General features: G+C 42.8%; 1 protein-coding gene across 1 annotated transcript in view; it reads right to left on the reverse strand.

Moving 5' to 3' along the window:
- The window catches only part of SNTB1 (syntrophin beta 1), a 117,972-nt gene that overhangs the window by 30,798 nt on the left and 60,145 nt on the right, over positions 1–27,029 (reverse strand). The window contains exon 3 of the mRNA XM_075023882.1: positions 11,195–11,402. Coding sequence (XP_074879983.1) covers positions 11,195–11,402 — 208 coding nt within the window. The remainder of the gene's footprint in view (positions 1–11,194; positions 11,403–27,029) is intronic.

Consider the following 27,029-nt stretch of genomic DNA (forward strand, 5'->3'; position numbering starts at 1 on the left):
TCTGCCATAAGGTCAGGTGTAATACAACAGTACGTAATTTCTCTACCCCTACGGTACGTCTGACAGGATAAGTCCCCAATGCCAATGTGAGGCCACTTCTTCCACCTCCACCCTCTCCAGGCCTTGGTAATGCCGCATGTATGGGGAACTCTACTAGGAGCAATGCAAGGATGGGGCAGTTTCTCATACATCTACTCATACTTTGCTCTTCCAGAAGATCCTGTTTTGGATTCTCCTACCCGCTGACCCCCCTTCTCACCCTGTCCCTTTCCTATCTTGCATCCAAAGTCTAATGTGAACACCAAAGACTGCATCTCTGTGTACTTTGGGTTTTTCCATTCGATTCCACTAGATTTTCTGTGTGAAGCAGTAACGCTCCTTCAGCTTTATTGATCAGTTTTCATTGCACAAAGAGGAGGACATAAAACTGTGTGCGACCTGCAGAAATCACATTTATTCTGTCTCTATTTCTCTGTCCCCTGCAGCTGATTATTTAGGGCTTACATTAAAACTGGAAACATTGCCTTCTTACGTAGTCATTGTGCAACTCTTCCTTCCTTTCCTAGTCCTTCAAGTGAGGAAGACAGCCAGGAGAAGAATATTGTGCATGTTGAGATTTTTGTCCATCTCTCCATGGGGATGATTAGCAAAATACTGTCTCTCCCTAGATTTACAATTGTAAAATGAGATCAAAATCTGGCTCTTCGAGGGAAGTGTTACTTTTGGATATGATCAGAAACAGCTGCTTTCAAAACCAGTGATGCTGGCTGGTTGTCATAATTCAACAATTAGTCTTAGGAATTTTACTTGTGAGGACAGGAGAACTTTGCTGAAATATTGCTAAATAAGGTATCTACTAATCAAAAAAATATAGCAATGCTCCCAAATTCCTTGCAATGCCATGATAATCATTAGATGGTAATCTCTGACAAGGTTAAATCTAATGTTATTCAATGGCTGTTCCCCAAAGTAGATTCCCTTTTGGTAGTAAAATCATTATCTTACTGTTTAAACATTCAGGCTTTCCTCTCTATTTCACAGTTCATAAAGCACCTTTATGGTGTTGAGATTTTTTTTTTTTCCAAACAGACAGAAGATGGTTTGTTTTTCCTGCTTTGATTAAATCCTACATCCCACAAGCAGTGAACCTGTGCTACTGCTCTACTGTTTTTAATTGTCTCCTTCTATTAAGATGCCAGCACTGTATGTCTTTCCTGCAGCCCCAGCACGATTTTGCTACGTGCCTGGCATCAGCGCTGTCGGGTCTGAGGTTAATGTGTACACCGTACAACTCATTAGCTGCACATTACTATCAGAGCCAAAAATCAACATGATTGATCCAACAATATGTTTGGGCTTAGGATCGAGACTCAAAGGAGGTCTCACCAAAAGCAAAGGTCAGCAACTTGGCACAATTTTTGCTGTGCACAGAGAAAGCTTTTCTTCCAAACTATTCATCAGGGAAGATACAAATGACAACCAATATGGGCCTCATTAAAAACAAGAAGAGGAAACCCCTTGGAGAGGGAAAGGAGGCTCCCTTGCTATCAATTTTTTTTTTCTTCAGTTCTTTCCTAAAGCTTTTATTTACATTACAGTAAAGACAACATGGAGCTTAAAGGTAGCTGTGGGGCTTGGGGTTTACGAGACTTGTTAGACTAATTATCGTGATGCACACTATCAATTACTGTCCAGTTAAGCAGAGAGGATAACTTTGCAGGCAGAAATAAATCTTCAAAACTGAAGGATCTGGGGGAAGGGAATAAAAGGATTTTTTTTTCATCAGCACTATTATTTCTTTTAGTTAAAACTCCCGTGTCAAAACATTTCCCGTCTTAAAATAACTAAAATAAAACAGACACTAGTTTAAGAGTGGGAGAGAGGAGAGGAATGATACAAGAAACCTTTTCAGTTGTGGATTTGTTTCAAGTACAGTTCTTATGAGGATTTCACTCATAACACAAGCACTCTTGCCACAGTCAGGCCCTGAAACCAGTACTTCAAAATATGCTATTTTACATATGGTATCATCATGTTCTTTCTTCCTTAGTAACCAAGGGTGTTGAAAATGCTATTGATACAACAACTAGGCTGTACGAGAAATACTTCCCTGCACACTCCAGAGTTAGTGTGTTGCAATATAATTGTTTAATGGCACATTTTTGTAAAGGCTGTCATGGTATTATGGGTATAATTTTATTCTTCCAGGATACGATAATAAGGTAAAAGTCTGGCGTTAATAGCCTTAGGAACCTATTACATAAACAGAGGTTGAGGATTAAAATTGGACTGTATTTGTAGAGTCTGCATTGAGTAAATGTCTTGCCACACTGAAAATTATAACACACATAACTTTTCCCTCTCCACTATTTTTTTTTAACTCTCCTATTCTTCTAAAGGTCAATCCCTCTTTCCAACAGAGAACACAGCTTCTTTTCAAGGTATTTTTAGAAAATCTGTTTATTTTTCTCTGTTAACAGTTGTTTGGCAAAACAGGATACAGGCCTATATTGCTTCTGCTTGTATCAGCAGTGATACTCTCTTCTTCCGCAACACCCCTCAAACATTAACCAGCTCATCTGTCCTAAAAGCACTTGTGGGTAGAGACAACACACCTCTGATTGCAAGCTGAGTGGGCAAGCAGGATGGCACAATACTATGCAAAAAGATAGGGAAAAACCCAAATGTTTTCCTCTAAATTAGGGCATTTTTACTAGGAACGGCTCCACTTTTGCCAGGAGACTTCTCCATGGAGATCAGCTGAGGGTCCTGGGGGCAGAAGGGCTGCAGGGCAGAGAGAAGAGGGGGGTTTTTATGGCCTATTCTGCTGCTTTCTAATCTATTTATTCATGCCATTAATCAAAAAGCTGAAATGGGAGTATTGTTGTGCTAGAAAAACCCCCTGATGACTGGGGTGAGAGGAATTCATAGCGGGCAGAGCCTGAAGGTCAACATGCCCCTAATGGGCCCCTCCATTCCCCTGAAGGTGATTTTTAACTTCAGGAGACAAAACCAGCAAATGAGAACAAGGTAACTTTGAACAGAGAAAACACAGCTTGATGGGAACTTGATGTCTAGAAAAGCTAAGATTTTCTAAGATAGACAATCTCTTCCCTTTCAAACTTCTTAGAGCCAGCAAGCAGAAGAATGCAGACAAAAGAGCAAACAGACAGAGTGCAAGGGTGCAGCTCTTGCAAAACACTGTCTTTCTCAGTGCCCACCGTGTCACAGCGGTGCGTAATCAGGGTAGATCAGCCCAAGGGATGTAAGAATAAATCTGTTTGTCCCGTACAACTGAGGCGGGATCTAGGGGCTGGAGGGTGAGCTGGGTTTCTACAACGCTGCTCCGGTCAGTGCAGTTCATGGGGGAGATGCTCAGGGCTTTCTTAGCGCTCAGTCTGCATTTGCCTTGCTCTTTTGTTTCAGCTAAGTTTGCCCCAAAGCATTGCCTTAATGCCAGCCTCCCCATCCCAGATAACACACACATCGCTCCACAGCGTCTCCGAACACTCGGGATGGGCTCCACACCTTCCCCAACCGACGTGCTGGTCTGCTTTCTCCAGCCCTTCATCCCACAGCTGGGCAAGCACAGGCACTCCCCTTTCCTACCCCACCACTGCTGATGTCCAACTTGGACCAGGAGAAGGAGGCAGAAACACAAGGCAGAGGGAGACCAGTTGCGTTGGTGCCTAAGTCCTTAAAATAATTGGGAAGGGCACCCCGTGCTCCCCACTGACGGCAGGGCTGGATATGGGTTCCGGAGAGGTCTCTGCTTCCTTATGCAACACGTGTTTTAAGGAGAGGCTCTTGTTGCATTTACATCACATTTGAAAACCAAGCAGCATCACTGTCCCCAATTCCTTCACTGTCTTTCTTGTAATATTTACTGTCAGAGGCTGAAAGAAAAAAGGAGGTCTTTCACCTGCTTCCGAAGGAAGGCGATCAAAGCCTTCTTTCACATCATACCTGTATCTTTCCTGCTTTTTTTTTTCCAACTGAACTTGACTGCAAATGTGTTCAAACACGCGCTTTCAAACCCGTGAAGCCCTGAAAGGTGAGCTGATCCGGCACATGTGCAAGGGGAGGTGGACCCTTATGGACACATCCAACTGCAGCTGCCAAGGTGAAAGATGGAGAGGCCTAATATCGTGAAAATTTAGCAAGATCTAGGAAGAAAATCCCTAATCTACCAAAATCTAGGAAGTCCCTCATCCAGCAAAATCCAGCCCAACCAAGCAGCAGTTCAGGTTTGGGTTATGTAGAAGAAAGAGTTAAGCATCCATGCCGTGGGAGCCAGGACGTCCTCCCACAGCCACCACCCCGCCACGTTGGAGGAACCGAGAGAAACAGCTCCCACAAGGTGGGGAGGTTTCCTTTCGGCGTCCTCTCCTCCTTCCAAGCTACAGCCCATCATTTCCCCTCTCAAACCCTGCCCCGGGTTTGTCAGCAGGACATCTGCAGAGGTCCCTCTCGCAGCAGAGCCAGAGGCCACCACGTGGATCCCACCTGTGGTCCGTGTCCCCCCCTGCCCATGCAGGCACAGCTGCCAGAGCAGGAGTCACGTCTCCGGGCTCATGATTCCTCCTGATGCAGGAAGGGAGAAGTTAAATAAAACTCCGCAGCGGGATGACATTAAAAAGTAACTTTCTCATCATTCCTGGGGTTCATTAGAACAGCAATAGTAATATGCTGTATTTTATGGAAGAAGTTAAGTCCGTTGTTAGGACGGTTAGATCAAAACCGAGGCAGAGGGAGAGCGGATGTGATTACCTCCGCTGGGATCCAGCCAGAACTAACGCAGCCCTCACGGGAAGGACAACAGGACATGCAGGGCCTCAGTTTACACTTCAGCTCTACTTCTGCAAGAATAATTTAACACCTGAAGGCTACCGCAGGCTCAGCGGTGCTCACTCACTATTTAACTGTGCTCCATAATTATCTGATAGAGTGGTTTTCCTTCACTACAACCACCAAACTGTACTGCAGAAACACAGGCTTTCAAGCTCAGGTCCTTCATGCATTTATCACCATATTCCTATAATTTTTCATGATTTATTTACACTTACTCTTCTTTTCAATCCCCTTGCACTGCGCACTTCTGCCTGACTTAGATTTATCATTTGCTTGGCTCTCATGAGCATGGGAAGAAATAGCACGTGTGTTACAGAAAAAGACTGGCAAAGCCTTTAACACAGTATGGTGAATGAAATGGCTGTTTTCAGCCTGAGTTTTCCTTAATATATCTATTTACTGGAGGCACCTAAAGCAAGAAGAGAACAATGTTACTGCTGATGAAAGTGGCCTGTGAAGGAACCTCACTGAAGCTGGGAGAGGAAATTACTCTTCATGCTATTTCAGGTTTACGTCTTTCCTAAGAACAGTCTGATCGTTATCCCAGATAATGAAGACTGCTAATGTAATTAAGCGCTCTGTTGTGGTGTTTTACAAAGCAAACAAATAAGTTGCGGAATTAATAAGCTGCAAGGTTAAGTGACACAGGGCAAAAGCAGGACTCTTCATTTGGATGTAAGTGCTCCACAGCAAGTAATTAGCTGGGATTTAAAAGTACAATTTCTAATTTAGGGCACACAGAAGATTTTCCGATTTGAGGTATGTGTAATCTCCAAAAGGTCAGATCAATTTTAAGATTATGACCAGCTGTATATTATCAATATGAGAAATCGGGTCTTTCTCCAACCACTCAAAACAGGTGGCCAGGACCAAATTGCCTTGCTCTTCTTCCTGGGCATTACAGGTGTATAGTATTTCCAAACATGCCTAGATAATTAGTGAAGAAAACAGAGACTGAAAGTAAAGAACAAAAAAACCCCTGTAGAGACTAGAAATTGCAAAGGACACCACACTACAGGAATGTAATTTCCTTGCAAAGAAATTAGGCATCTGAGGAACAGTTTTCTTAGCAAATACCCATGTTTCTAGCAAGTTATTCATCTGGTTAAACCATACGCTGATTTGCACTGGGGTTAAGACCCAGTACAACCCAAAGCTCGCTGCACTTTCAGCCTAAACATGCAATGGTACTTTCCAGGGCCTGAAGAAAGACCTGGGGATTAGTATAACCCGGATTTTATTCCTGAACATGCTGCTGGTTCGGACTGTGCAGTCTGACGAGGCAGCTAGCCCAGAAGAAGAGTTATACGCTGCCTAACGAGGCAGCCCTGTTTCCCAATACCTTCCCTCTTGCCACAGGCTCCCACTACTACTCTTGCACTGGGATTTGCATCTGGCATAAAACCTGCAGAAAGCTAATGCTACCCCACCAAAAGTAATACGTTTTCTACCAGTATAACTATCTGATCCGGCTCAGGGTCAGACAAGCACTGCCACCACTGTGATGGGAGAGCTAAGGGGGATGGCAGCAGCCCCAACCATGGACATGCCAGCATTTTTTAAATGCTGCCTAGCAGCTGCTGTGCTTCACAAGAAGGTGGTTAAAATCAGATATTCACAATGTTAAATAAAGGCAAAATGTTTTAACTATGTGACGGGCTGGTGGTTTTCTCGTGCAAGGACATTTTTAAGCTCACTTTTACTATTTGGAAATTATACGAAATTGTAAGATTGAAGCTTTTTTCCCATTCTTTGAAAACTCATTTACCTCTGATGAGAACAACAACGTGGCTCTGTTGCTGTCTACTTGTTTTGCTAACCAGTGAACATACTTCCAAAGGAAACGGTAAACCAGAAACATTTTCATTTCATACTGGGGGAAAAAAAAAATCGAATACACTCTCATGTCATTTGCCTAAATCTTGTTTGGACAGCTTGCACAGCTCACTATCTTGCTGTTATCATTCCCTCCTCTGAATTAGAGCGAGAGCAGGAAGAAAAATATAATACTGCAATATATGGCTCGATACTGAAGAAGATCACTCTGCTGTGACATGCCTCGCACTTCAGCTCTAACACAATGATATGGTTATCTAAGGTTTGAGGAGACTGAACAGCCTGTAATATATTAACACACTTCTCATTTCAGAGATAGTGTCTGGAGCTGAAGAACAACTCCAATTCACCGTGCCGCATTGGTTATTTCCCCTCCAATATCGGGTGTTTTCTCCCCTCTGATCCCCACACCAGGTTTGTGGGAGCAACGATACACTTACCCTGTGCAGGCAGAGCAGCGTGAGCAGGAACCAAGTGCTGGAGTTAAGATCTAGTGAGAAAAGCCCAGAGAGGCACTTTTTCTGCAGCTTCAAATATTAACATTATAAAAGACAACTTGCAGCAACTCCTATTTTTAAGTTTCTCAAAGGAGCTTTGAGATAATTTTAAGAAGCCCACTGCCTGTAAGACATTTGACATCCAGAAAGGAGAACAGTCTCCGGCTGCAGAAGCGTTTTTTCTTTTCTACATTTAAAGAGTCACTGGCACAACGAGGACAGGGAGAGACGCAGAGCTCGGGGTTTCATTTAGGTGTTTGTTTTTTTTAACTGACCCAGCTACAAGCCTGACACCCGGCTACAGCTTCGGCTTCACCTGAAACCAGTCATGCTTTTGCTTGTTTGGCCAACTGCTGAATTGGCAAAAGCTACCTTTGCAAAACCACTTTTGCCAGAACACCTTTCTGTGTTTGCGTTAGAGGCAAAAAGGTAGATAAAGCTTTTGCCAATGATATCTTGGTCTATTGGAACAGACATTACAAAGTGATAAAATAAACTACCATTTCCTCAATGTTTTAGCTCTCCAGTGCGAGAGCTGAATTTGCTCCTCACGAAGGAACTCAACAGTAGGTGGATAAGCATGAGATGAAAAGCAGGCTGTGCTGAAGTCTAAAAAAGTGGGGGGAAAGAGAGGTGGAAAAGACATTTCTACGAGGATTTAAAGGATTCCTGGGAAGAAGAGGGGCAATTAACACACACATGGAAAAGCTCCTCAGGATGACACTACTAACTTCTTTTTTTGTCTTTGGCCACTAAAAGTATCTTTACAGGGAGCATTAAAAAAGGAAAGACCTGAAAAGATTAAAACCCACATGTAGCTGTGCCCTCCTGCTTAGCATGCTTGTTAATCCCACAGATCTTGCTGATACAAGAAAGAAAAGGTGATGGAGAGCGCACACACTTCATTACAAACTGGTACTTGAAATTTCTCTTAGTTACAGAAAAGTTTTAGGATGCCGGTGACTAATATAACTCCCTAATCCTTGGCCAGCTTCAGAAACCCTTGCCATAAGGTCAAGGTCAGGACAAGGTTAGTGCCTTAATAAAAGAGGGAATATGGCATCGCTAATGATTGCTTCTGGCTGTTTTTCTCCTTACCTATAACAACGCCACAGTGATTGTTTGCTTTCTTAAAGTGATGCAGACCTCTTTGCTTTACCTGTTGACAGACCCTCACTGCCCACCCCAGGGCACAGCCAGGGACCTGATGGTGGAGCTGCAAGATGGATGTTTCATGCTGAAGACCACAAATTTAGGGCTGTCTTCACAGGGAAGTTCAGTGAAGGTGGAAGAATCCTGTTAGCATGCAATTGCATAGTACCTTAGATAACCTACTATTTATTTTAATGTTACCCACCTGAGGGAGGCTCCGCTAATGAATCTATTTTTGTAGTACCATAAAGGTTGAAGTTTAGAGCTAAGTTTAGAGCAGAGACATATAAAAAATGTCAAACCAGGAAATAGCTTAATGAAAGCAGAGAGTAATCACAGCAAATTACAGTGAAATTTCTATGGGATTACATTTTGCATTCCCCAAACAAGCAGAGGAATTCATCTCACTTAGTGTCATTCCATTTTGCTGAGAATTCATTGTAAGGAAAAGTATGCTATGTAAGTAACATAATGCAATGCCATAAAAGCTGTCTTAAAAGTTACAGTCTAAGATGCTTTTCAAAACAGAGTTCAGATTTCTTCCCTCTGCAGTCCCTGGGAAAATAGCAAGATATGCCACAAAACATCACAGAGAAAAAAAATTAATGGTAATATCAGGAGAAATACAAGGCACATATTTGATTTTGTGGCTACTAATAATGAGGTCCCTTTCTGAACTCCAACATTTAGAAACCAGCCAGCAGTGGATGTGGTAGGGAAGTTCACCCCAGGAGAAGAAAGCTGGTATTCCCCATGTGCTTCCAAAAATCACTGCAGAATTTAATCTCTCCCCACTGGCAAACCCAGGTTTTGCATGACGAGCATCTAGGAAATCCCCTGTGGTCAGCACCCCACCTAGCTGCCTTGAAAACCTCCTCTGAAACACTGCATATACAGTTTGCATATATAAACCTTCCTCTCCCACACTTCAGGTTATCTTTCTTTCAACGAGGCTTTACAGCCCACAGTCCATTACCAAAATAAAAGCAATTTCATGTTGCTTTTTACCATATGTAGTGGTTTTCTCTACTTTTCAACACGTCTCCAACATGAGAAGAAGCTGAGAACTTTTGACCTCACTCTGTTACTATTGCACAGCTCTGGATGGTTAGTTTAATGAAAAAAACATGTTGACTTTTGGGTAACAATGTCACTGCAAATCTCTCAAGGCTAATTCTTGATGGCAGCCACTGGAACGTGCACAGAGCCACAGCCTGACCCTATTAATGGCAACACAAGTTTCACCACTAAATTCAGCAGGACCTTGAACTGGTCCATAATGAGTAACGTGAAATAAGATCCTAGACCATAAGGCAAAAAAAAAAGAGGAGAAAGAAGTCTGTGAACAGGATATTGTATATTAACTGTAAGGAGAGGAAATTAATAAACCAGAAGCATGCCATATGTCTGCTTAAAATGACCTGTGAACGTTTTACATATAAGGTCTGTATGTTCTGCTACAGAGCAGTTACCCTTTCAGAGGACAGTATTTTGCAACAGAAAAAGCCTCTTATATACCATGTTTTGTAAGTTTATAGAAACGGATACAAAAGCAAAACCAATATTAAAGACCCCACAGCTGTACAATTTAATACTGTTAAAATTGACTTGCAAATGCTTTGGTGTTTTAACCCCAAATTATTTCCCCAAATTTCCACATTTTCTACAGCACTAAGCCACGGAGTTGTGCTGTCCTCCCCACTCTGCAAGCTTGGAGGGAGGGGCAGGAAAACATACAAAATCTGCCTAGAAGGTTTTGCAATCTCTGCCTCACTACAAGTGGTGTGGACTGACCCACATTTTGCTAAAAATGAATGGTGTGCCTTCTTAAAGCATGCTAGCTAGAAATATGGCACCTGTGGCTCCCATATTTTCATCTACAAAATCCCAAATAGAGCTAAAACGTACAGTATTTTTTTCAGGGCAATGGCAGTCAGCTTTCCACCCCCGTGCTGGATGCAGAGGTTGAAAGGGCAGTGTGTACATAGTGGCCGTTTTTCCACACACCTCAGCTGGAGAGGCAGAGATGCTCTGAATGGCCTCCCAGGCAATATCTGGATGGGAGGTATGTCTAGGCACAATCCTCATGCTGTTACCATAGCAAATCCACGCTTATCAGTTGGTACGGTGCCTAAAACAAATTCTGAGGCTACTGATTTGAAACCAGATCATCTCATACTGATACCATCCCTGTGCATTCATGGGTTGGCTTTCCATAGGTCAACAGATCCCAAACTACTTTCGAACTGAACACCAGCTTTTCCCTGTGGCATAAAATATTTTGAGACTCAAACTGCGCAAGACACGGGGTAAGAGTTGCAATTGCAAGCTCGGCCTTCTACAAAGATCAGCTCAAATGCAGCGTTACAGTTAAAGAACAAGCTCCCAGGCGCAGTAGGGACACTACCTCGTGACCATGTCCAGCTCCTGTGGCCAGGCACAGCAGAAGGGTGGACCATGGACCAAGTAACTGGTTACTTCCCAGGCTGGGAGTAGGAAGGTGACATCTCATATACGTGAACAGGAGACATAACGGCAGGGGAGCTTGAAGCTGGTGTCAGTTTTTGTGACTCATGTCTCATGCCTGAACTTGACAGATCATGAGACTTTTCATCTCTCAGGAAAGTCTTTGCTAATTGGCATACAGAAGCGAAGACACAGGGGACCTTCTAGTTTTTTGGTTTTTTTTTAAAAGCACAAAAATTGGCACGTTAAGAAAAGAAAGGTCTTCATGGAAAGCTAAATCAAAACCCAGAATCTCATTTAGCCTCTCCACTTCCAGACAAGGCTGAATTCAGGAACAAAGAGCAAGCAAGAAAGAGAGAGCACAGAAATGAAAATAAGAAAGTTTTCATTACCTTTTCTGCAAGCCAGCCTAGATGTCTAATCTCTCGACTTCCAGCAATCCCTGTTTTACCCAGCTGGTCTCTGACCTCTGCAATCACCCTGGGGATGAGCTCATTGACACTGGAGTGGATGGCATTGAACCAGGCTTGGGCTGTAGCCGAATCCTTACTCCTGAGCACCACGGTGTGCTTGGCATCAGGCGAATGAACTTCAATAAGTCTAGAAAAACGGGTGGGGAAAACGTTATGTTCACTCATATACCATTAGGCGGCAAAATTTATTACCTTGCTTAGTGTTACAATCAGTTAAAAAGAAGAATGTCAAGACCTAGCATTAAAAACTTACCTTTACAACACCTGAATAGAGTAGGATCATCTTAACTGAAACTAGGCCAAAACTGGCATTTCAGTATAATCCTTGAGAAGGGGATTTCCCAGTGTTGATGCAACCCCACATCTAGCACGTCAATAGGAGTTTCAAATATGAAGACAAGAGGAGCATTCACGCATTAACATTCACCGACACAGCAACCATCCAGAACTGCACGGGAGATGACTGCGGAGAAGCCAGGGATAAGCTGCTGCCTTCTTTAGCTCGGTATCACGGCACACCCGGAGGTTCTCAATGTGTTTATTTTACACATACAGAGCTAAATGCAAACCACCTTCACCCCAAATGGAGGAGTTTTCTCAGGACTGTGCTGTGGTTTCTGTGACACCACTAAGCATCAGCCAGAAGCCCACCGCAACTGGCCTTCTCCAGGAGTTACCAACCCCCTCAATGCTCCATTTAGAGCCTGCTAACAGTGGCAGCAAGAAAGCGCTAACCGCAACCATATGATTGCTGCTGGCAGGCATCTTTTACAGTTTTCCAAACTCCTGTGGAGACTTTTTTTTTTCCCCAAAAAAACACGCTTACTAGACCATCCTGTGGGCTTCCACTCTACCACTGTGGTTCAAAAAGCACAAATGAACACAGTTTTCAGGAAAATTAATCCTGTCCATCATGGTTATAGGACCTGTGCCAGCACCTTTGCTAACAACAACAACAACAAAAATGCTTTGAGAGGCAGCTGCAGCTATTTCAGCTCTGTTCTCAGTGAAGTTATTAGTTATTAGTGGTGCTTTGTGTGCTCTTTATAGCTTTGTGGGCCACTTTTACTTGAACATTTATTAAATAACCCACAAAGTAATAGTCTTAATGTAGCAATTATAAAACCAAGCCCTGGTCATTGCCCATCACTCAACTCCGTATCACATTTGTGCTTTTTCATTATACATGTACAGTGACTGCCCCTGAACATTACCAACACAAATTTGACCTGGGATCTGAGCCTAAGCACATACTTCTGTCCTGTCTATTGCTGCCCGATCTCTGGGACACACAACGACTCCTTTCTGTAGCAGAAGGGTAATCAATTCAGTGGAATTTATTCAGGTTGAGGTTCAAAACAGTACTGTGATGCAAATATTTGTTATGCAATTAGAAAATCCTGCAATTTGGAGCTTAACTAACAATTAAGAGGTTTTAATTAACTGGTTAAACCAGAGCAGAACCCAGAACAGAGGGTGACTTGATCTGCACAGCTCTCTGGGGCTTGGAGAGCAAGGACTGCGGGTCTTGTGTTTGTCCATTTTGGGAAGGGGAGGTCTCCATGTAGACACTGCTCTAAAGATAGAAAAGGTCATGATTTTCCAAACTCAGCAGATGAACTGTGCAGGGTCCTAAATCACTGTTTGGATAGCTTAAAAAGTGGGTCGATTTTTCAGAAAGCGCTGAGCAAACACAATAACGCATGTGTCCTCAGTAAAGCTGCTGGAGCCCAGCACTGTCTGAAATTAAAGGCTCTTATTTAGCCACTCCAGGATGCACCGAGGATTCAACTTCAGGTACGAAAAGGAAAATTCCTTGTCAGATGATGCAGGTCTGGTGAATAAGAAAACTATGTTTGTAGATAGGCATGTTCCCAAACACACTCTCATTTTTTCTGAACTGCGAGAAAAAGCCGTCTCCCTGACAGTCATGATTTAGCCATTTGTGTCAGATGATCATTACAACCATACACAGCTACCACACCCTGGTCTGTCTTTCTATCAGAAACACTGCCCTCCCACTGCCGTATGAACTTGAGTTTGAACTTCTTCTTGTAGGCAGCTACCAATGGAAACAAACTATACAGACTTGGCTTTTCAAAGTACGTTGTGGTAATCAGGGAAATGTTGCTTATTACTTACAGAGCACTTTTTGGCAGGAGATCTCACAGCATTTTACAAATGAGGTCAGTGACAGCATCCCCATTTCACCACCAAAAAAGTGGAAAGGTGCATAACCCAGACAAGGCAGGGAACAAGCCAGGAGCAGCACTCAGGATTTTCTGCACTCCACCTCCTATTTTCATACTTCTTTTAAAGACAAAAATTATTTGGACAGCACAGCAGTATTGTGCTGGTTTTGAAAAATGTTAATTCACTGTATGGATTGTGTGAAACAATGTTCTTTACAAAGCCTGTGGTTTCTACAAGGGAACTCCCACCTCCAAAGTCGCTGCATATCGTGCAGTAAAAAAAGTGCTGAACAAGGACTATAAAGACTCAGAAGCATGTGCTGCTTTTTCAGATGCAAAGGAACAGCAGCAAACTTGTGTAATTTCTTTTTAAGTTAGAGTTGTAGCAGGCTTTGGTTTAAAAATAAATTATCCAGAGCTGAAAGAGCTTCCAAATGGCAATGCGCTTCCCTCCAATTTGGAAAATGCTTAAATTCTTACTTAAAGCAAATGGATTAACACACAAACATGTGTTTTGGTACTTGGGCCTTTATCAAAGTGTACTTCCTTTGATGGTGGCTATTTAAGTATTTGTACAAGAGTTCTGTCCTCTAAAATAATGAACATTTAGACAGCTCTTAACAATTCTGTTTAAGGGGTTCTAAACTATGTATATTCTAATATATACACATTCTACTGTGATATCAGTTGTTGTGGTTAAACCCCAGCCAGCAATTAAACACCACACAGCTGCTTGCTCACTCCCCCCGGGTGGGATGGGGGAGAGAATAGGAAGAGTAAAAGTGAGAAAGCTCATGGGCTGAGATAAAGACAGTTTAATAGGCAAAGCAAAAGCCGTGCACGCAAGCAAAGCAAACCAAGGAATTCATTCACCACTTCCCATCGGCCGGCAGGTGTTCAGCCATCTCCAGGAAAGCAGGGCTCCATCACGTGTATCGGTTACTTGGGAAGACAAACGCCATTGCTCCGCATGTCCCCCCTTTCTCCTTCTTCCCCCAGCCTTATATGCTGAGCATGACGCCCTATGGTCTGGAATACCCCTTTGGTCAGTTGGGGTCAGCTGTCCCAGCTGTGTCCCCTCCCAACTCCTTGTGCACCCCCAGCCTGCTCGCTGGTGGGGTGGGGTGAGAAGCAGAAAAGGCCTTGGCTCTGAGTAAGCACTGCTCAACAATAACTAAAACATCCCTGTGTTATCAACACTGTTTCCAGAACAAATCCAAAACACAATCCCATACAAGCTACTGTGGAGAAAATTAACTCTATCCCAGCCAAAACCAGCCCATCAATGTATATATTCTAGTATACATATGCACACACACATACTGAGCCATGCTTGCAAAATGTCATCCCTCAGTGACTTCTTATGGGGCTATTTCGGGGACTGCTTGTCAGTCATCAAAATTTGATGGTGATGCACTTACTGCATAAAGTAAACTGCATAAAGTCTACCTCATGCCCTGAGCTGAGTGACAGGAAGATTGGACAATACATGCTACACTTCTCAAAAGTGAGTTCAAAACAGGAATGAATGCTGCTTTAAGAGCCCTGAAACTCAGTCCTTTTATCCACAGCACTGGTCCAGCCCAAGCAATACATCTGCAAGCATTGTTCCTGTGCAAGCTGCTAGGTAGGGAATCTTTTTTATTCATACCTTAAGGACAAAAGTCTAAATCCTCAACTGCCTGAACTCTGCTACTGGCTATTTCTATAAGATCGGTGCACTAAACTATCCTTAGGAAACCAGGCTTGCAGATTTCCACTAAAGATCCAGGACTCCTGTCTCTGCAGTCAATTGGGATGGAGATACTAAAAGAAACTTAAAATCTTCCTGGAAACCCATGGGCTCTGACTGCAATCAGATGCTGAAAGCGCTGCGTCCCTATAAACACTTCCCTTTTCTGCCTTTCAGTCTACACTGCTTTGATTCACCAGTCCATTTGGATGATGCTTTTTGTGTAACAGCTGACTGATTGCATTTCCATATTTTTTGAAAAGCAAAAAAATACCAGTGACCTTAGTAAACTCCAACACTAAAGCACTTTAATGTTTCCAGCAGTCCAGCCATTGTAGCTTTGATTTTTTCCTTGGCTAAACTGACCACCGCTTACTGACTTCTGTTATCTGCAGTTCAGTGATAAAGTTCCCTTAATTCCCCACTGAATTGAATTATTTAGGGCAATGCCACAGCTGTGTTTATTCTCACACTCCACCACAGTTATGTAAATACTGCATATGGAGCTGTTTCTGATAAAGCCTATACCAACCCAAAGGGATTATATGTTAGCTCTAGATGGCTGCCAAGATGCGCGGCATCTCTCCAGCTTGGCAATGCATATGAATGATATCACATTTTCTCAGAGATCATTTGGCAAACCTTATAATAAAAGAGTAATTTTCTCTCTCCTTCTCAAAGAGTCCCACTGAGCCGAGGAGTGTTTTCAGCATCCCCTTCTCTATCCGCAGAACATGGGGGTGCCACAAAACCCGGTGCCTCCAAATGCCATAACCCTGCATGTAAGAGGTGAAAACTCCCTCCCTTGCTTCATCATCCAGAGTTTTTACTTTACAGAGGATCAGAAGAAGTGGAAAGCAAATGTTTGCTAGACCATACTCATTCCACATTTGATAAGGCCTCTTTCTGTAGGAGTGTTCATTATCTAAGAAATACCTTTTATCAAATCTATTGAAAGCACTTCTCCCACCAGCATTGGCTCAGGACCAAATCAGGCACTGATTTACACTTTATGCCTCTTCCTGGGTCAGATTATGCATTCAGTGACTGATTAAAGTGTGGAGTAAATCCCTTGAAGTTAATGATAAGCTGGAGCCAGAGTTATTCGAGTCCATCACGCTACTTTGATTTTGCACCGGCATAGCCAGGAACAAAACACTCTGCCACTGAGTCTGTAAACTTAAAAAGGGATCAAGGGCCAAACTGCTCACTCTACCTCCTCCATCATTGTCTGCACATGAAACAGTAAGTAATTTAGTTGATTTCCGAGTGTACAAACACTGGAGCCTTTCCAGCATAAGGGGAGATTTAGAGGAACACAATGAGATATTATATTTAAATAGTTGTAGGTTCTGTTATAAAATAAGTAAAAAACTCTGTTAAGTTTCTTTTTCAATTCTACATGCAGCAACAGGAGATGAACCAGGAATAAAACATGTCAAAATTAAGCCATGGAAACATTCGGTTTAGTCTGCAAGGAAAATATTCCATAAATAGACTGTTAGACTTGCAACAAATTCCCCAGCATACACTGAAGAAGCATCTTCATTTGACGCACCTAAATGGAGGTGAAAGCAATTTTACCAAGCAAGTGCTATTTGGTAATCAAGTGGAGTTTTTTCTATGTGAAATTCTCTTGGTCCCCTCGCTGTCACAAGGGTATCCGCTGCATTAACAGTTAGTTGCTGACTTTCAACTTACACTGGTAAAAAACGATGTAGATAGTCGTTTCTTTGGGAGCTGGACTAGACTGATGTCCAAACAGAGGGTGTATATATCACTAATGAGCTGTCACAGTTGATTTCATTTCTATTTGCTGCCAGCTGGGCTTTAATAAAAGGGATATCAGCAGAGTTGCGCTGCATGCAAGTAATGAAAGGATTTGGTTCTGTAACAGACTTGCTCACACTGCTGTGTGCCGATGCTGACCGATCTGCAAAGCACATCACACACTGCCTTCTTTACTAAGAACAACTACAAAAGTCATTTAGCAGTTTTTAAAAATAGTTTTTTAAGGAGCAGAACTCTTTTTCTGCATTGCCCAAAAGACCTCGTATCTGTTTCTTTCTTGAATTTTTCTTCTATATAGTGGTTGTAACAGTGCTGAATATTGGTAACGCAGGAATACACAGTCCAGCCTTCTTCACAGTGGATTCAGCACCAAATAATGGCAAAAGTGCTGTTTCAAGGACCAGTGGGGTCAGCTACTCGGGAAAAAAAAAAAATAGAAAAAAATGAATTAAAAAAAAAGAAGAATTATTTCAGAGGCACGGAAGGAATTTGATTTAATCTTTAAAAGATGCTGTCTGAAACTTTAAGACCAGAAGATGTTGTGATTGGTGTGGTCAATACATTGACCACAGCTCCCTGAAGCAACTCTTTCACAGCAAGAAGGAAAGCGTATTAATGCTAGGCAAAAAAAATTCTTTCAGCCACAAAAGCTGCACCTCTTGCAAAGCCACAGCCAACCTCAAAGCACCTTTTGCATCAAAGCCAACCTTCTGCAGCTGGAGCTGCGTCTAGGCTAAGCAAAGAGCACCTGACTGTAGTTGGTAATAGTGGTAAATGACCCCTTCAGATGAGACGAGGGTGGAGAGTCTCATGCTGCTGCAGAAATAAGACATCATGGGCTTGGAGAAGAATTAGATGTCTTCTGAGAAGGAAGACCACTGATGCTGTTGCTGGTAGGCAGTGCTGTAGTAGGAGCCAGGGCAAAGAAGGGGACGTGATCCACGAGCATGGATGAAAACTAACAGGGAAATGGGACAAATGAGCAGGGCTGCTGATAGATCAGCTCCGTCCTGCAGATGAATTGTCACGGGAGAAAGTATTGCTGGAAGAGAAAAGCAGCAGGTCCACCTCATCTAGCAGGATGTTTCTCAATGTCTCATTATTTTATACACCTACTTTTTGGCTTCCATGATCAAGAAATCCCAGGGATCACTACCTAGTTGCCAAGCAAAGCAAAACAGAAGCTGGACTGTTCAACAACCACAACAGCAAAACCACAAACTCCTTCTGGATCAATTATTGGCCTCTGAGTGCTGGGGAGAGAGCACCACCTGGGAGCCAACCTCCCCGAGATACTGCCGTCTTCTTCAGGGACAGCAGGCATGGGTCACCTCCCAGCACTTCCACTACCGGCAGTAAACTCATCTTCCCACTGAATAGACTGAGAGATTGACGGAAAAGCTGCAAGTGATGAGAAGTAACAACTTCAGCATAACCCCCCCTGATTCCTACTACAGGAAAACAGGAATTTCCATCAGCAGAAACGCATGTGAAAGCTAGAAGTGACCACAGGGTATTAAAATAGCCATGTCTCTGCGTACAACTTAAGCACTAAAGCGCAGCCTCAGCACCTACCAACACTGAGCTGCGGCACCTACAACGTCAGCCCACCACCCAAGGCTCACGCTGTGGCTGTAATTTGCAATTTGCTGCTATACAAGTGACTACACAAGCTGCAGGAGGGAGCAGCTTCAAAAACACCAGCTGAAAATCCTGCTCGTTGATTAACGGCAGGTCAGGCCAGATCAGAGCTGTAAGACTGAAATCCAATTTGCAGACCCGCTGATAAGCGAGGGAAAGCCCAGCACTGAGCACAGGACAACAGCCAGGCAGGAAAAAGGGTCTTGAGGTTGTCACTGGCTCCACGCCATAACACGAAGACTGCAGGGACGAGGAGCATGGCAGGAAACTGAAACCCTTGCATATCAACTTTCTTTGTTTGGCAGATCTCAGGGGTGTTAAAATTGCTGTCAAACATTATTTAGGGGCAGCTTGGGATGTCAGCACTTACATACCTTTACATACAGACACACATAAAACATGATTAACTGTTTGCCCTCCTCTGTCCTGCCCTGTAGCACTAACACAATTCTTCCATTCCCTTTAATCTGCGACACATTTCTTGGAGCATTTCTCTCTCTCCATCTCTTCAGTGCTTTGATCTTTCTCTTTTTTGCAAAAATGTTCACTAAGTAAACTCTCCTGCAGTTTTCACTCTCTTGGTTCATCACTTTGCTTTGTTGGTTGGCTTCTTTCTCCATCACCTTTTCTTAATTTGTTCTCCTCCCTTCCCTCCATGCATTTCTCAAGGCAGTTTCTTCTTCTTGTTCCCCCTCCCCTGATTAATTTCCAGTTCCTTTGCCCTTATTTCTATTCCTCAGCTCAATCCTCTACAGCTGAAGCTGGTTGGAAAAATCAATATTCTTTGACTTTTTCAAAACTCCCCTAACTGAAGCAGTGGCTGAAAAAAAACCCCAAAACACAACACAAAAACCCACGAGCATACCTTCTTTTTCTCCATTAACTCAGTATTTAAATATTTTCACAGAAAAGAAAACTTTGGTTAAAAGTTTTTTAATCAAAAATCCAGCTGAAAGCGTTCTGCCAGCCTCGGTTACTACCACCTCCACACCACACACATCCTTCCTCACCACCCACTCACTATGACATATTTTATTCCTGTCAGATCACATTCGGTCCCATTCACACATAGACACACACACATACACAAAGTTTTATTTACACTCACATATCTGCATGCATGAATGGACACTTTTTTTGAGTAACCTATGCAGGAGCTCTGCCCATTCCTATTTGATTTGTGCTGGAGATGGGAAGGACACCAGGAGCTTGCCTGTTGGGCCCAGAAGGGTGAGGAGGGGAGAAAGCCCCATGTCATTATGTCAGGGAAAAGATGTGACTTGTTTTTCAAGAAAATGAAACATGAGTAATCCTAGATTCACCAAGACCTGCATGGATTGAAGGTCCGTCACAACGTGCCATAACTATCCAGTTCTACACTGGTATCTCAAACACCCTGCAGGAAAACTCACGGGTTTCCACTGTTTCCCCAAATCCTGGCACATTCCCCCAGCAATTCACTTCTCAAACTGCTGCCCAGAAACTACAGCAGGTCCTTAGGAAATTAGAAAGCTATTTTAACATGATCTAACAGAACAAAAATTAAACCTGAAGTAAATAAAAGTAAATGAACACCCAAAGTTCAACCTAGTTTGTTGAAGTTTTTGTATAAATGAATACCCTTGAGGTTGCTCTGCAGAAAATGGCCTTTGGGTTGTTCGGCAGAGTTTTTTTTCTTCTTCCAAAAAGCTTATCTGGTGATTTGACTCAAAAGAGACCAAAATGCACCTCTCTACAGAAGGGACAGTCCTACAGAGGTGTCTGATCTCAGTGGCCTTCCAAGAAGGCTGAGAAGAAACTGAGGCTAAGACATAAGTTCATACAACCCAGAGCAAAACTGATGACCTGTTTGGCTGGTGGGAATTTTCATAAGTAATGGAAAATAACTATTCCTAATAATGAAAAAACAAAATAAAAAGTTCATCCTTTCTGTCTAGAGGTTTCAGAACTCCAGCTCCTACAGGGCTGGAAAACTGCCCCTTATCAAGACAGATGACTGCAGCTTCCAAAATGTACCAGCAATTGCAGAGCTGCCCAAAAAGCAGATGATGTAGATGATAGAGGATTGTCAGACAGCCCAGTCTGAACCAGTTATTAATTCTAGCAGTTAATGGTTTGCCCCAAAATTCTGTTATAACAGAAGAAATGCAGTCTTACGGGTCTCTCATCTGACAACCCTAGCCCTGAATGCATTGACCCCAGCTACCAAGGAGGGTCCCACAGCCATGCAACTCTTAGAGAGGACATGTTAATGTATCAAGGAGGAGGAGGAGGAGGCCTTCCCCATCACCCAGCCATTCATCCATCCCACCAGTCCACTCCTCTCCCCACAGCCCAACTTCTTCCCTCTCCTGCCCTCAGGGTATTGAAGGAGAAGCTGCAAATGCCTTTTTAGCTATATCACCTAACTTTTCTCAGCTTGAAAAGAGAGAAGAGTAGATAAATCTCAAGTGCCGCCCACTTGTTCATCCCTTCCAGTAAAGAGCAGATTTTGGGGGCAGATTAGCAGTTACACTACTATAAACAAACAAGAATACCACAAGAAACATGCAACTTTACACAAAAGGAGGATTTGGATCCATAGCAGTAAAATAGTTGGGAGCTAAGGTTAAAAACCGATGTTCACCTTGATCTTAAATTCACGACCCTTTGTGGGCAAGGATGTAAAGGGCTTCACAGTGGTAGATCATACTTCTGTAACAGCCTGTGCACACTGCAACAGCATAGCACAACAGGGTGGTTTGAGGATGAGGGGAGAGTTAACTAGAGTTTCACCCTGATTATTGTAATTTTTGTTCTTTTCTGGATTTGAATTGCATTCTTTCAAGTTGCTTTACTTTAATGTTGGATTGTTGATTTCTTCCCTAGTTAACAGTAATCTAAACAGATAATAAACACAGCCCACCAGGAAAAAAAAAGAGTAACAAAAATTCTTGATATAAATCAGGACTTTGACTCTAGCAGGCTCAATGACTTCTTCAAAGAACTTATTGATATTCAAATAGTAAAACATGTCTGTACCGATAATGATAATGAAGTGCTATATGCCTTTCATCCAAGGATCTCAAGCTGTAGCTCACAACAACACTGTGAATTAAGTACGGTCTCTCCATTTCACAGAGATTTTGTCTACAGCCAGAGAGCAGCTCAATAACAGCACAAGGAGCAAGGCACAAATTCCATGGGGAGGTGTGGAGGGGGATTTTTTTATACTGGTAATGCACCTATTATAGTATCTTTACCTTTGCTCTACCCCCCACACATATGAAAGTCCTTTCTCTTTCTTTTGCCCACCTACAACACACAGTAACAGAAAAAAACCCAAGTTTCCTAAACCAAAGGCCAGTCCTGCTAAATCTGTACTGTCCATTAGGAAGGAAAGATTTCCACCTCCCCAGGAAGCCCCACAGAACTGCTGGTGTCCACCCAGGGCTGACACTGCTCCAGCATGCTGCAGCGGTGCCAGTACAGTGATGGAAACGGTCCATCACCTCCTTAGTGCTGGGTCCAGGGCTCAGTCTTCGCCCAGCACCTCACCCCATCTGTGCTTCTACCAGTAGAAGCATTATCAAACTACCTCTTAAGAGGTAAAACCCAAGACAGATGGGACCTATGCTCTGCAAGAGCAGCCATAACTCATTCTCAGTACCGTGGTCACTGTCCACAGCAGTGCCCTGCCCTCTGCGAGCCCCACACCAGGTATGTGACTCAGGGGATCCACTCCCTCGTCAGTGGGGAAAAAACCCAGGCTGCAAAGCTGAACATCTAAACCATGCTGCTCTTTGAGGAGAATCCAGCCTTTGCTTTGTATACCAGTGGCTGCTCGTGCCTGGCAACATCAAAGTAGGGTCCTGTTTACCAGGCAGGAAACAGGCAGGGTGGAGGCATGAGCCAGCCCACACTTTCATCAACAAGACATCCAGACTCTTCTCTACTGCCTAATACTTGCCTCCCTGCCCCCTCTGCCACCCTTAAATTACACCAGCATGAGCTTGAAGAGGTGCAGGAGCTAAATGTCCTTCATTCCTCAATAGACTAGACTAGAGTAGGCTAGGCTAGACTAGAATAGTTCAGCTGGGAAGGACCTACAGTGATCATCTGGTCCAACTGCCTGACCAGCTCAGGGCTGACCAAGTTAAAGCATGTTATTAAGGGCATTGTCCAAACACCTCTCAAACACGGACAGGCTTGGGGCATCGACCACCTCTCTAGGAAGCCTGTTCCAGTGTTCGACCACCCACTTGGTACAGAAATGCTTCCTCATGTCCAGTCTGAACACACCAAGTCTTGTAGTCCTTTTAAAGAAAAATAGTTGTGCTTTGGATCAGCAGCGAAACTGGGAGTGCTGGAAGGTCTCAAACTACACACAGTCAACTGTCATAGACTTTTACTGAAAAGGCATGGAGTTTCTACTAGTACTCCAGACATCACCTGTATAAATAATCAATCAGCCTCACAGCTAAAACTGCATCAGAAAAACATTCAGGAAGTCCATTTTTGGGCAGTCTGTCCTATACTAGCGTCATAGGTCCCTGACTTCTACTTAAATATGTTTGTCTCTCTATTTCATCTTCATCTTCTGCTAACTTCTTACATTTGTTATCAGCATTCATGTCTCGAGTTTTTTGGTGCAAGGACTGGTTTTTACTATGTCATATTAAATCTGGTTGAAACTCAGGTTTTGTTTTAAAGAAGTTTCAACTTTTGTTTTCATGCCTTATTGTAACAGAAGTAAATACATCCAAATTCACTAGAATTGTTTTATATTTAAGATTTTGAAATGCCATTTCAGCATCACACAGATGTTAAATCTCACTGACCCTGTTACTGTGCATTACTGACATGTTATTAAATAATGTAAGAAATTTTTTTTTAAAAGAATACATGAAAAAGGAACCAGTTTGGGGAGTGACAGCTTTGCAATAAATCTTGCAAATACTTCTTTCAGTGAATCGGTACTTCCCAATGAAAAATAAATAAATAAATAAATAAATAAAAAAAAATTAATCAAAGTAATGAAGCAGCTTACATCTATAGCTGCCTTTGGAGTAAACAGGTCTCAGTCTGTGTTGCACCTCCCTGTTGTCCTGGGAAGCTCAGGTAATTCCCAGATGCAGCTCAGTGCTCAGAGCCCAGAATGAATGGATACCAGCCAGTTCCTCTGGCACCTTTAAAATGTACCTGCTCAATTTTACCTTCTGATTGTAATTCTCAGTCCAACCCCGAAATGGACAACAGATAAGGAAAATTCCTTATCTGTTTCTCCGCGTGTCCTTGGTGTGAAGTCTATGAACTATACCTATACTCGCTGCGGCACTGCCACTCTGAGCAGCTGTCAGCTGGCACCATGCTGCTGGGAACGTGTCGTGGCTCATTTTTCCTAGCTTCAAAACCAAAGCAAACTTTTCCCATTAGAGGGCCAAATCCTGCCAATGAGTAACTCAATTCTTAAGATTGGATCCCTGCTGAAGTTCCATGTAAAGGATCACACTGCTCTGGACTCCTGCCACTGGAAAAACGTGATCTCTGCACACTAAGTGCTGGCAGGATCAGGCCCACACCTTCTGGGTTTGGCTGAATGAAGTGCAAGCAGGATTCTAGGGTGATTTCAAAAGCAGACGAGAAAAACCTTTTCAGTCCATGCACCACAGCCTTATTCCTCCAGGGAAGTCGTGTCTCCTGTGCTATGTACAGAAGTACCTTTGTATTATGTTCCAAGACTTTAAAAGCACCAACAGAACAAATTTCACCTCAGAGACCTATTTATTTCTTTTTTTTTTTCTTCCTATTCCTTAATATCATCACCAGAAATTGATGAAAAGCTTTTTATACTGCAGTAAGATTTACTGCTTATTGGTATTATTAGCTGTGACCATTTGGACATGTTCCTTCATTGGGAGGGGATGCTCCCTCGTGAGGCCTGACATTAACCTTTTAGTGCTGCCACCAAGAAGGACTCTTATCGGTAAAAATGCAGGCAAACAACAGATTTTAGTAATTATTTTAACCTAGTTTCTTCCAGCCTAAAATGTAACAATGGCCCCTGTGTCTAGAGGAGAATGACATAGATGCCTCTAAGATGCTCTGCATCTTTTCTCCTGTTGCTGTGTTTGTACTATTAAAAATACTTTCCAACACACTACATTTAGCATTGGTTTGTATTAAGGATCTTCTCCTTGGTATCTCACAGCTTTTTTAATCAGGTGACAGACAAGACAATTCCCTACCTCCTTCAGAGTGAACCCACAGGCAGGTTAGGTAAAAGAGACATCTGAGAACTGCTGGCTCTAAAAGCACCAAACTTCACTCCTGCTCTGAAATAACAGGCTCACCAAACCATTCAAGAGTAGACACAGAGTGAGGTATCTCTTAACTGGGACCAGTCTTCAAGGAGAAGCAGAAATCTTATGCAGGGCTACCAGCTCTAGTGGGAAAACCATATGTGTAACTTCCTCCGTTCCCATTAAAACCACATTTCACCCCAGCTTTCTAAGAACTGGAGGTGACTCAGTGCCAACAAGCAGGTATTTCCTTCTGGGCCCTTTAACATAGGTATCTTCTCATGCTGAACATAAATCCAGTTCAGCCTGGTCCCACAACCCTGCTATGACATGATCTCCAGCCTGCACTGGAGAAGTATCTGCACTGGAAAACTCATGCTTTCTACGTCCATGCTTGGTCTTAGATGAAAATTAGCTCAGCTATAGTCCGAAGGAGCCCCTTTATAGCCAGCATATGCCTTGGCAGCCTGCCAGCAGTGCTCTCCTAAAGCCATCCAGCAAAGTGACACCATCAGTTATAAGATCTATGTGTGTCAGGTCACTAGGTTATGAAACGGAAGTGTCACAAGCATGTAAGGACATGGTTTGGGCTCTGCTGTGAAGGAAGATCAAATTATTTTTGTGGAATCAGATTACTATCTTGGGATATATTCCAGTGGGAAAGGGTCACTGCATTGTAATAGCATTTCTACTGGGAGATATCAGTTCCAGTATTCCAAATAGTTAAAAACCCCTGAAATAAGTAAAAATGCGAATCAATGGGATGCCACTATTCCACTGCAGCTAGCACGACTGTGAGGTACTGTGTGCTTGGATGGAAAAATCCAGCTTAAGCTGTACACTGCACTGTGTTGGACTACAGTAACAATCAGAGTCACTCTTTCCACAGGAAATGACAGCAACACAAAATGAAAACCATGATAATAAGCAATATGACTCTCCCACATGTTACTTCCTAGTAACACCTAAGAACACACACACTTGTAGGACGCTTCGAAAAAGTCAGCTCCGTTGCAGAACTATCATGAGCAATGACTGTGTGTCCCTCTGAACCAGTCCTCCTGGCCTTCAAACAAAACTGAGGACCAGGAGAGTGACAGAAGCTGAGAACTACCATACAATCAAAAAAAAGAGAAAAATGTTGAAAGAACAAAGCCAACGTGTAAAGCATCATTACATTGTGCTGATTCAAACAATGCGACCTGCATGGGTATTTTTAAAATACACTCCATGGCAGAGAGAACGACAAACTCTCAGGCTAGCGATACAGCTGTCAAACCTCAACATCTTAAACTATACAGATATATGTGAAAAAAAAGTGGCTGATACCAATAACCACCTTGATTTAAACTTGAGAAAGACTGCTAGGGTAATTCCTGTTCTACAGTTGCACTTCTGTAGTGGTCAGTTATCACTGACTATGGTAGTAACCACTTGGTGCGAGCAATACTAAAAACCAAAGCATAGGGAGGGAAAACACCCTTAAAAGAAAGTCAGAAAAATATAAAAAAGAAAGAAGGAAAATTACACAGATACTGATAAAGTTTCTGAATTGCAATGCAAGAGATTACAGGGGAAGCCATCCCCTGCAAACCCCCTTCTCTCCCCTCTTCTCCTTATCCTTCTCTGCAAAGGAAAATGTTAACTTTTATTTATGCCTATACGTAAGTGCTGAGAATCAAAGGCATTATACCCAGCTTCTGGGCAAGCCAGCACACTGCAGAAAAACAAAAAGGCCATTATTTGGATGGAAGAAGCAGTCTGTGTTACTGACTTGACTGGTCCCTTTTTTATTAGCAGCTGTTAGAGCAGGGATCAGAGAGCGTGCTGGTGTGGTGCAGCTGTTCCACATATGTTATAAATAAGGGCTGTTAAAAGCTCATCCTATTTTTAACGCTATGAAAAAAAACCAAGAAGTCATAGAAATTCCCCATTAATGCCTTGTAAATGGAACTTTTCTCCTATTCTTGACTTTAATGCCCAGAACTGAATGGACAAAAAAGGCCATTCTTAAAATAATATTCATTAAAAAAGAAAAGAAAATGCAGTTTAGTGGAATTGGATTAAGCCAGCCCAGAAGATGTAACCAATTAGTGTGTACAGTGTCTTTTCCTTCA

The sequence above is a fragment of the Buteo buteo genome, chromosome 3 (genome assembly GCF_964188355.1).
Source record: "Buteo buteo chromosome 3, bButBut1.hap1.1, whole genome shotgun sequence".
Taxonomy (NCBI): Eukaryota; Metazoa; Chordata; class Aves; order Accipitriformes; family Accipitridae; genus Buteo; species Buteo buteo.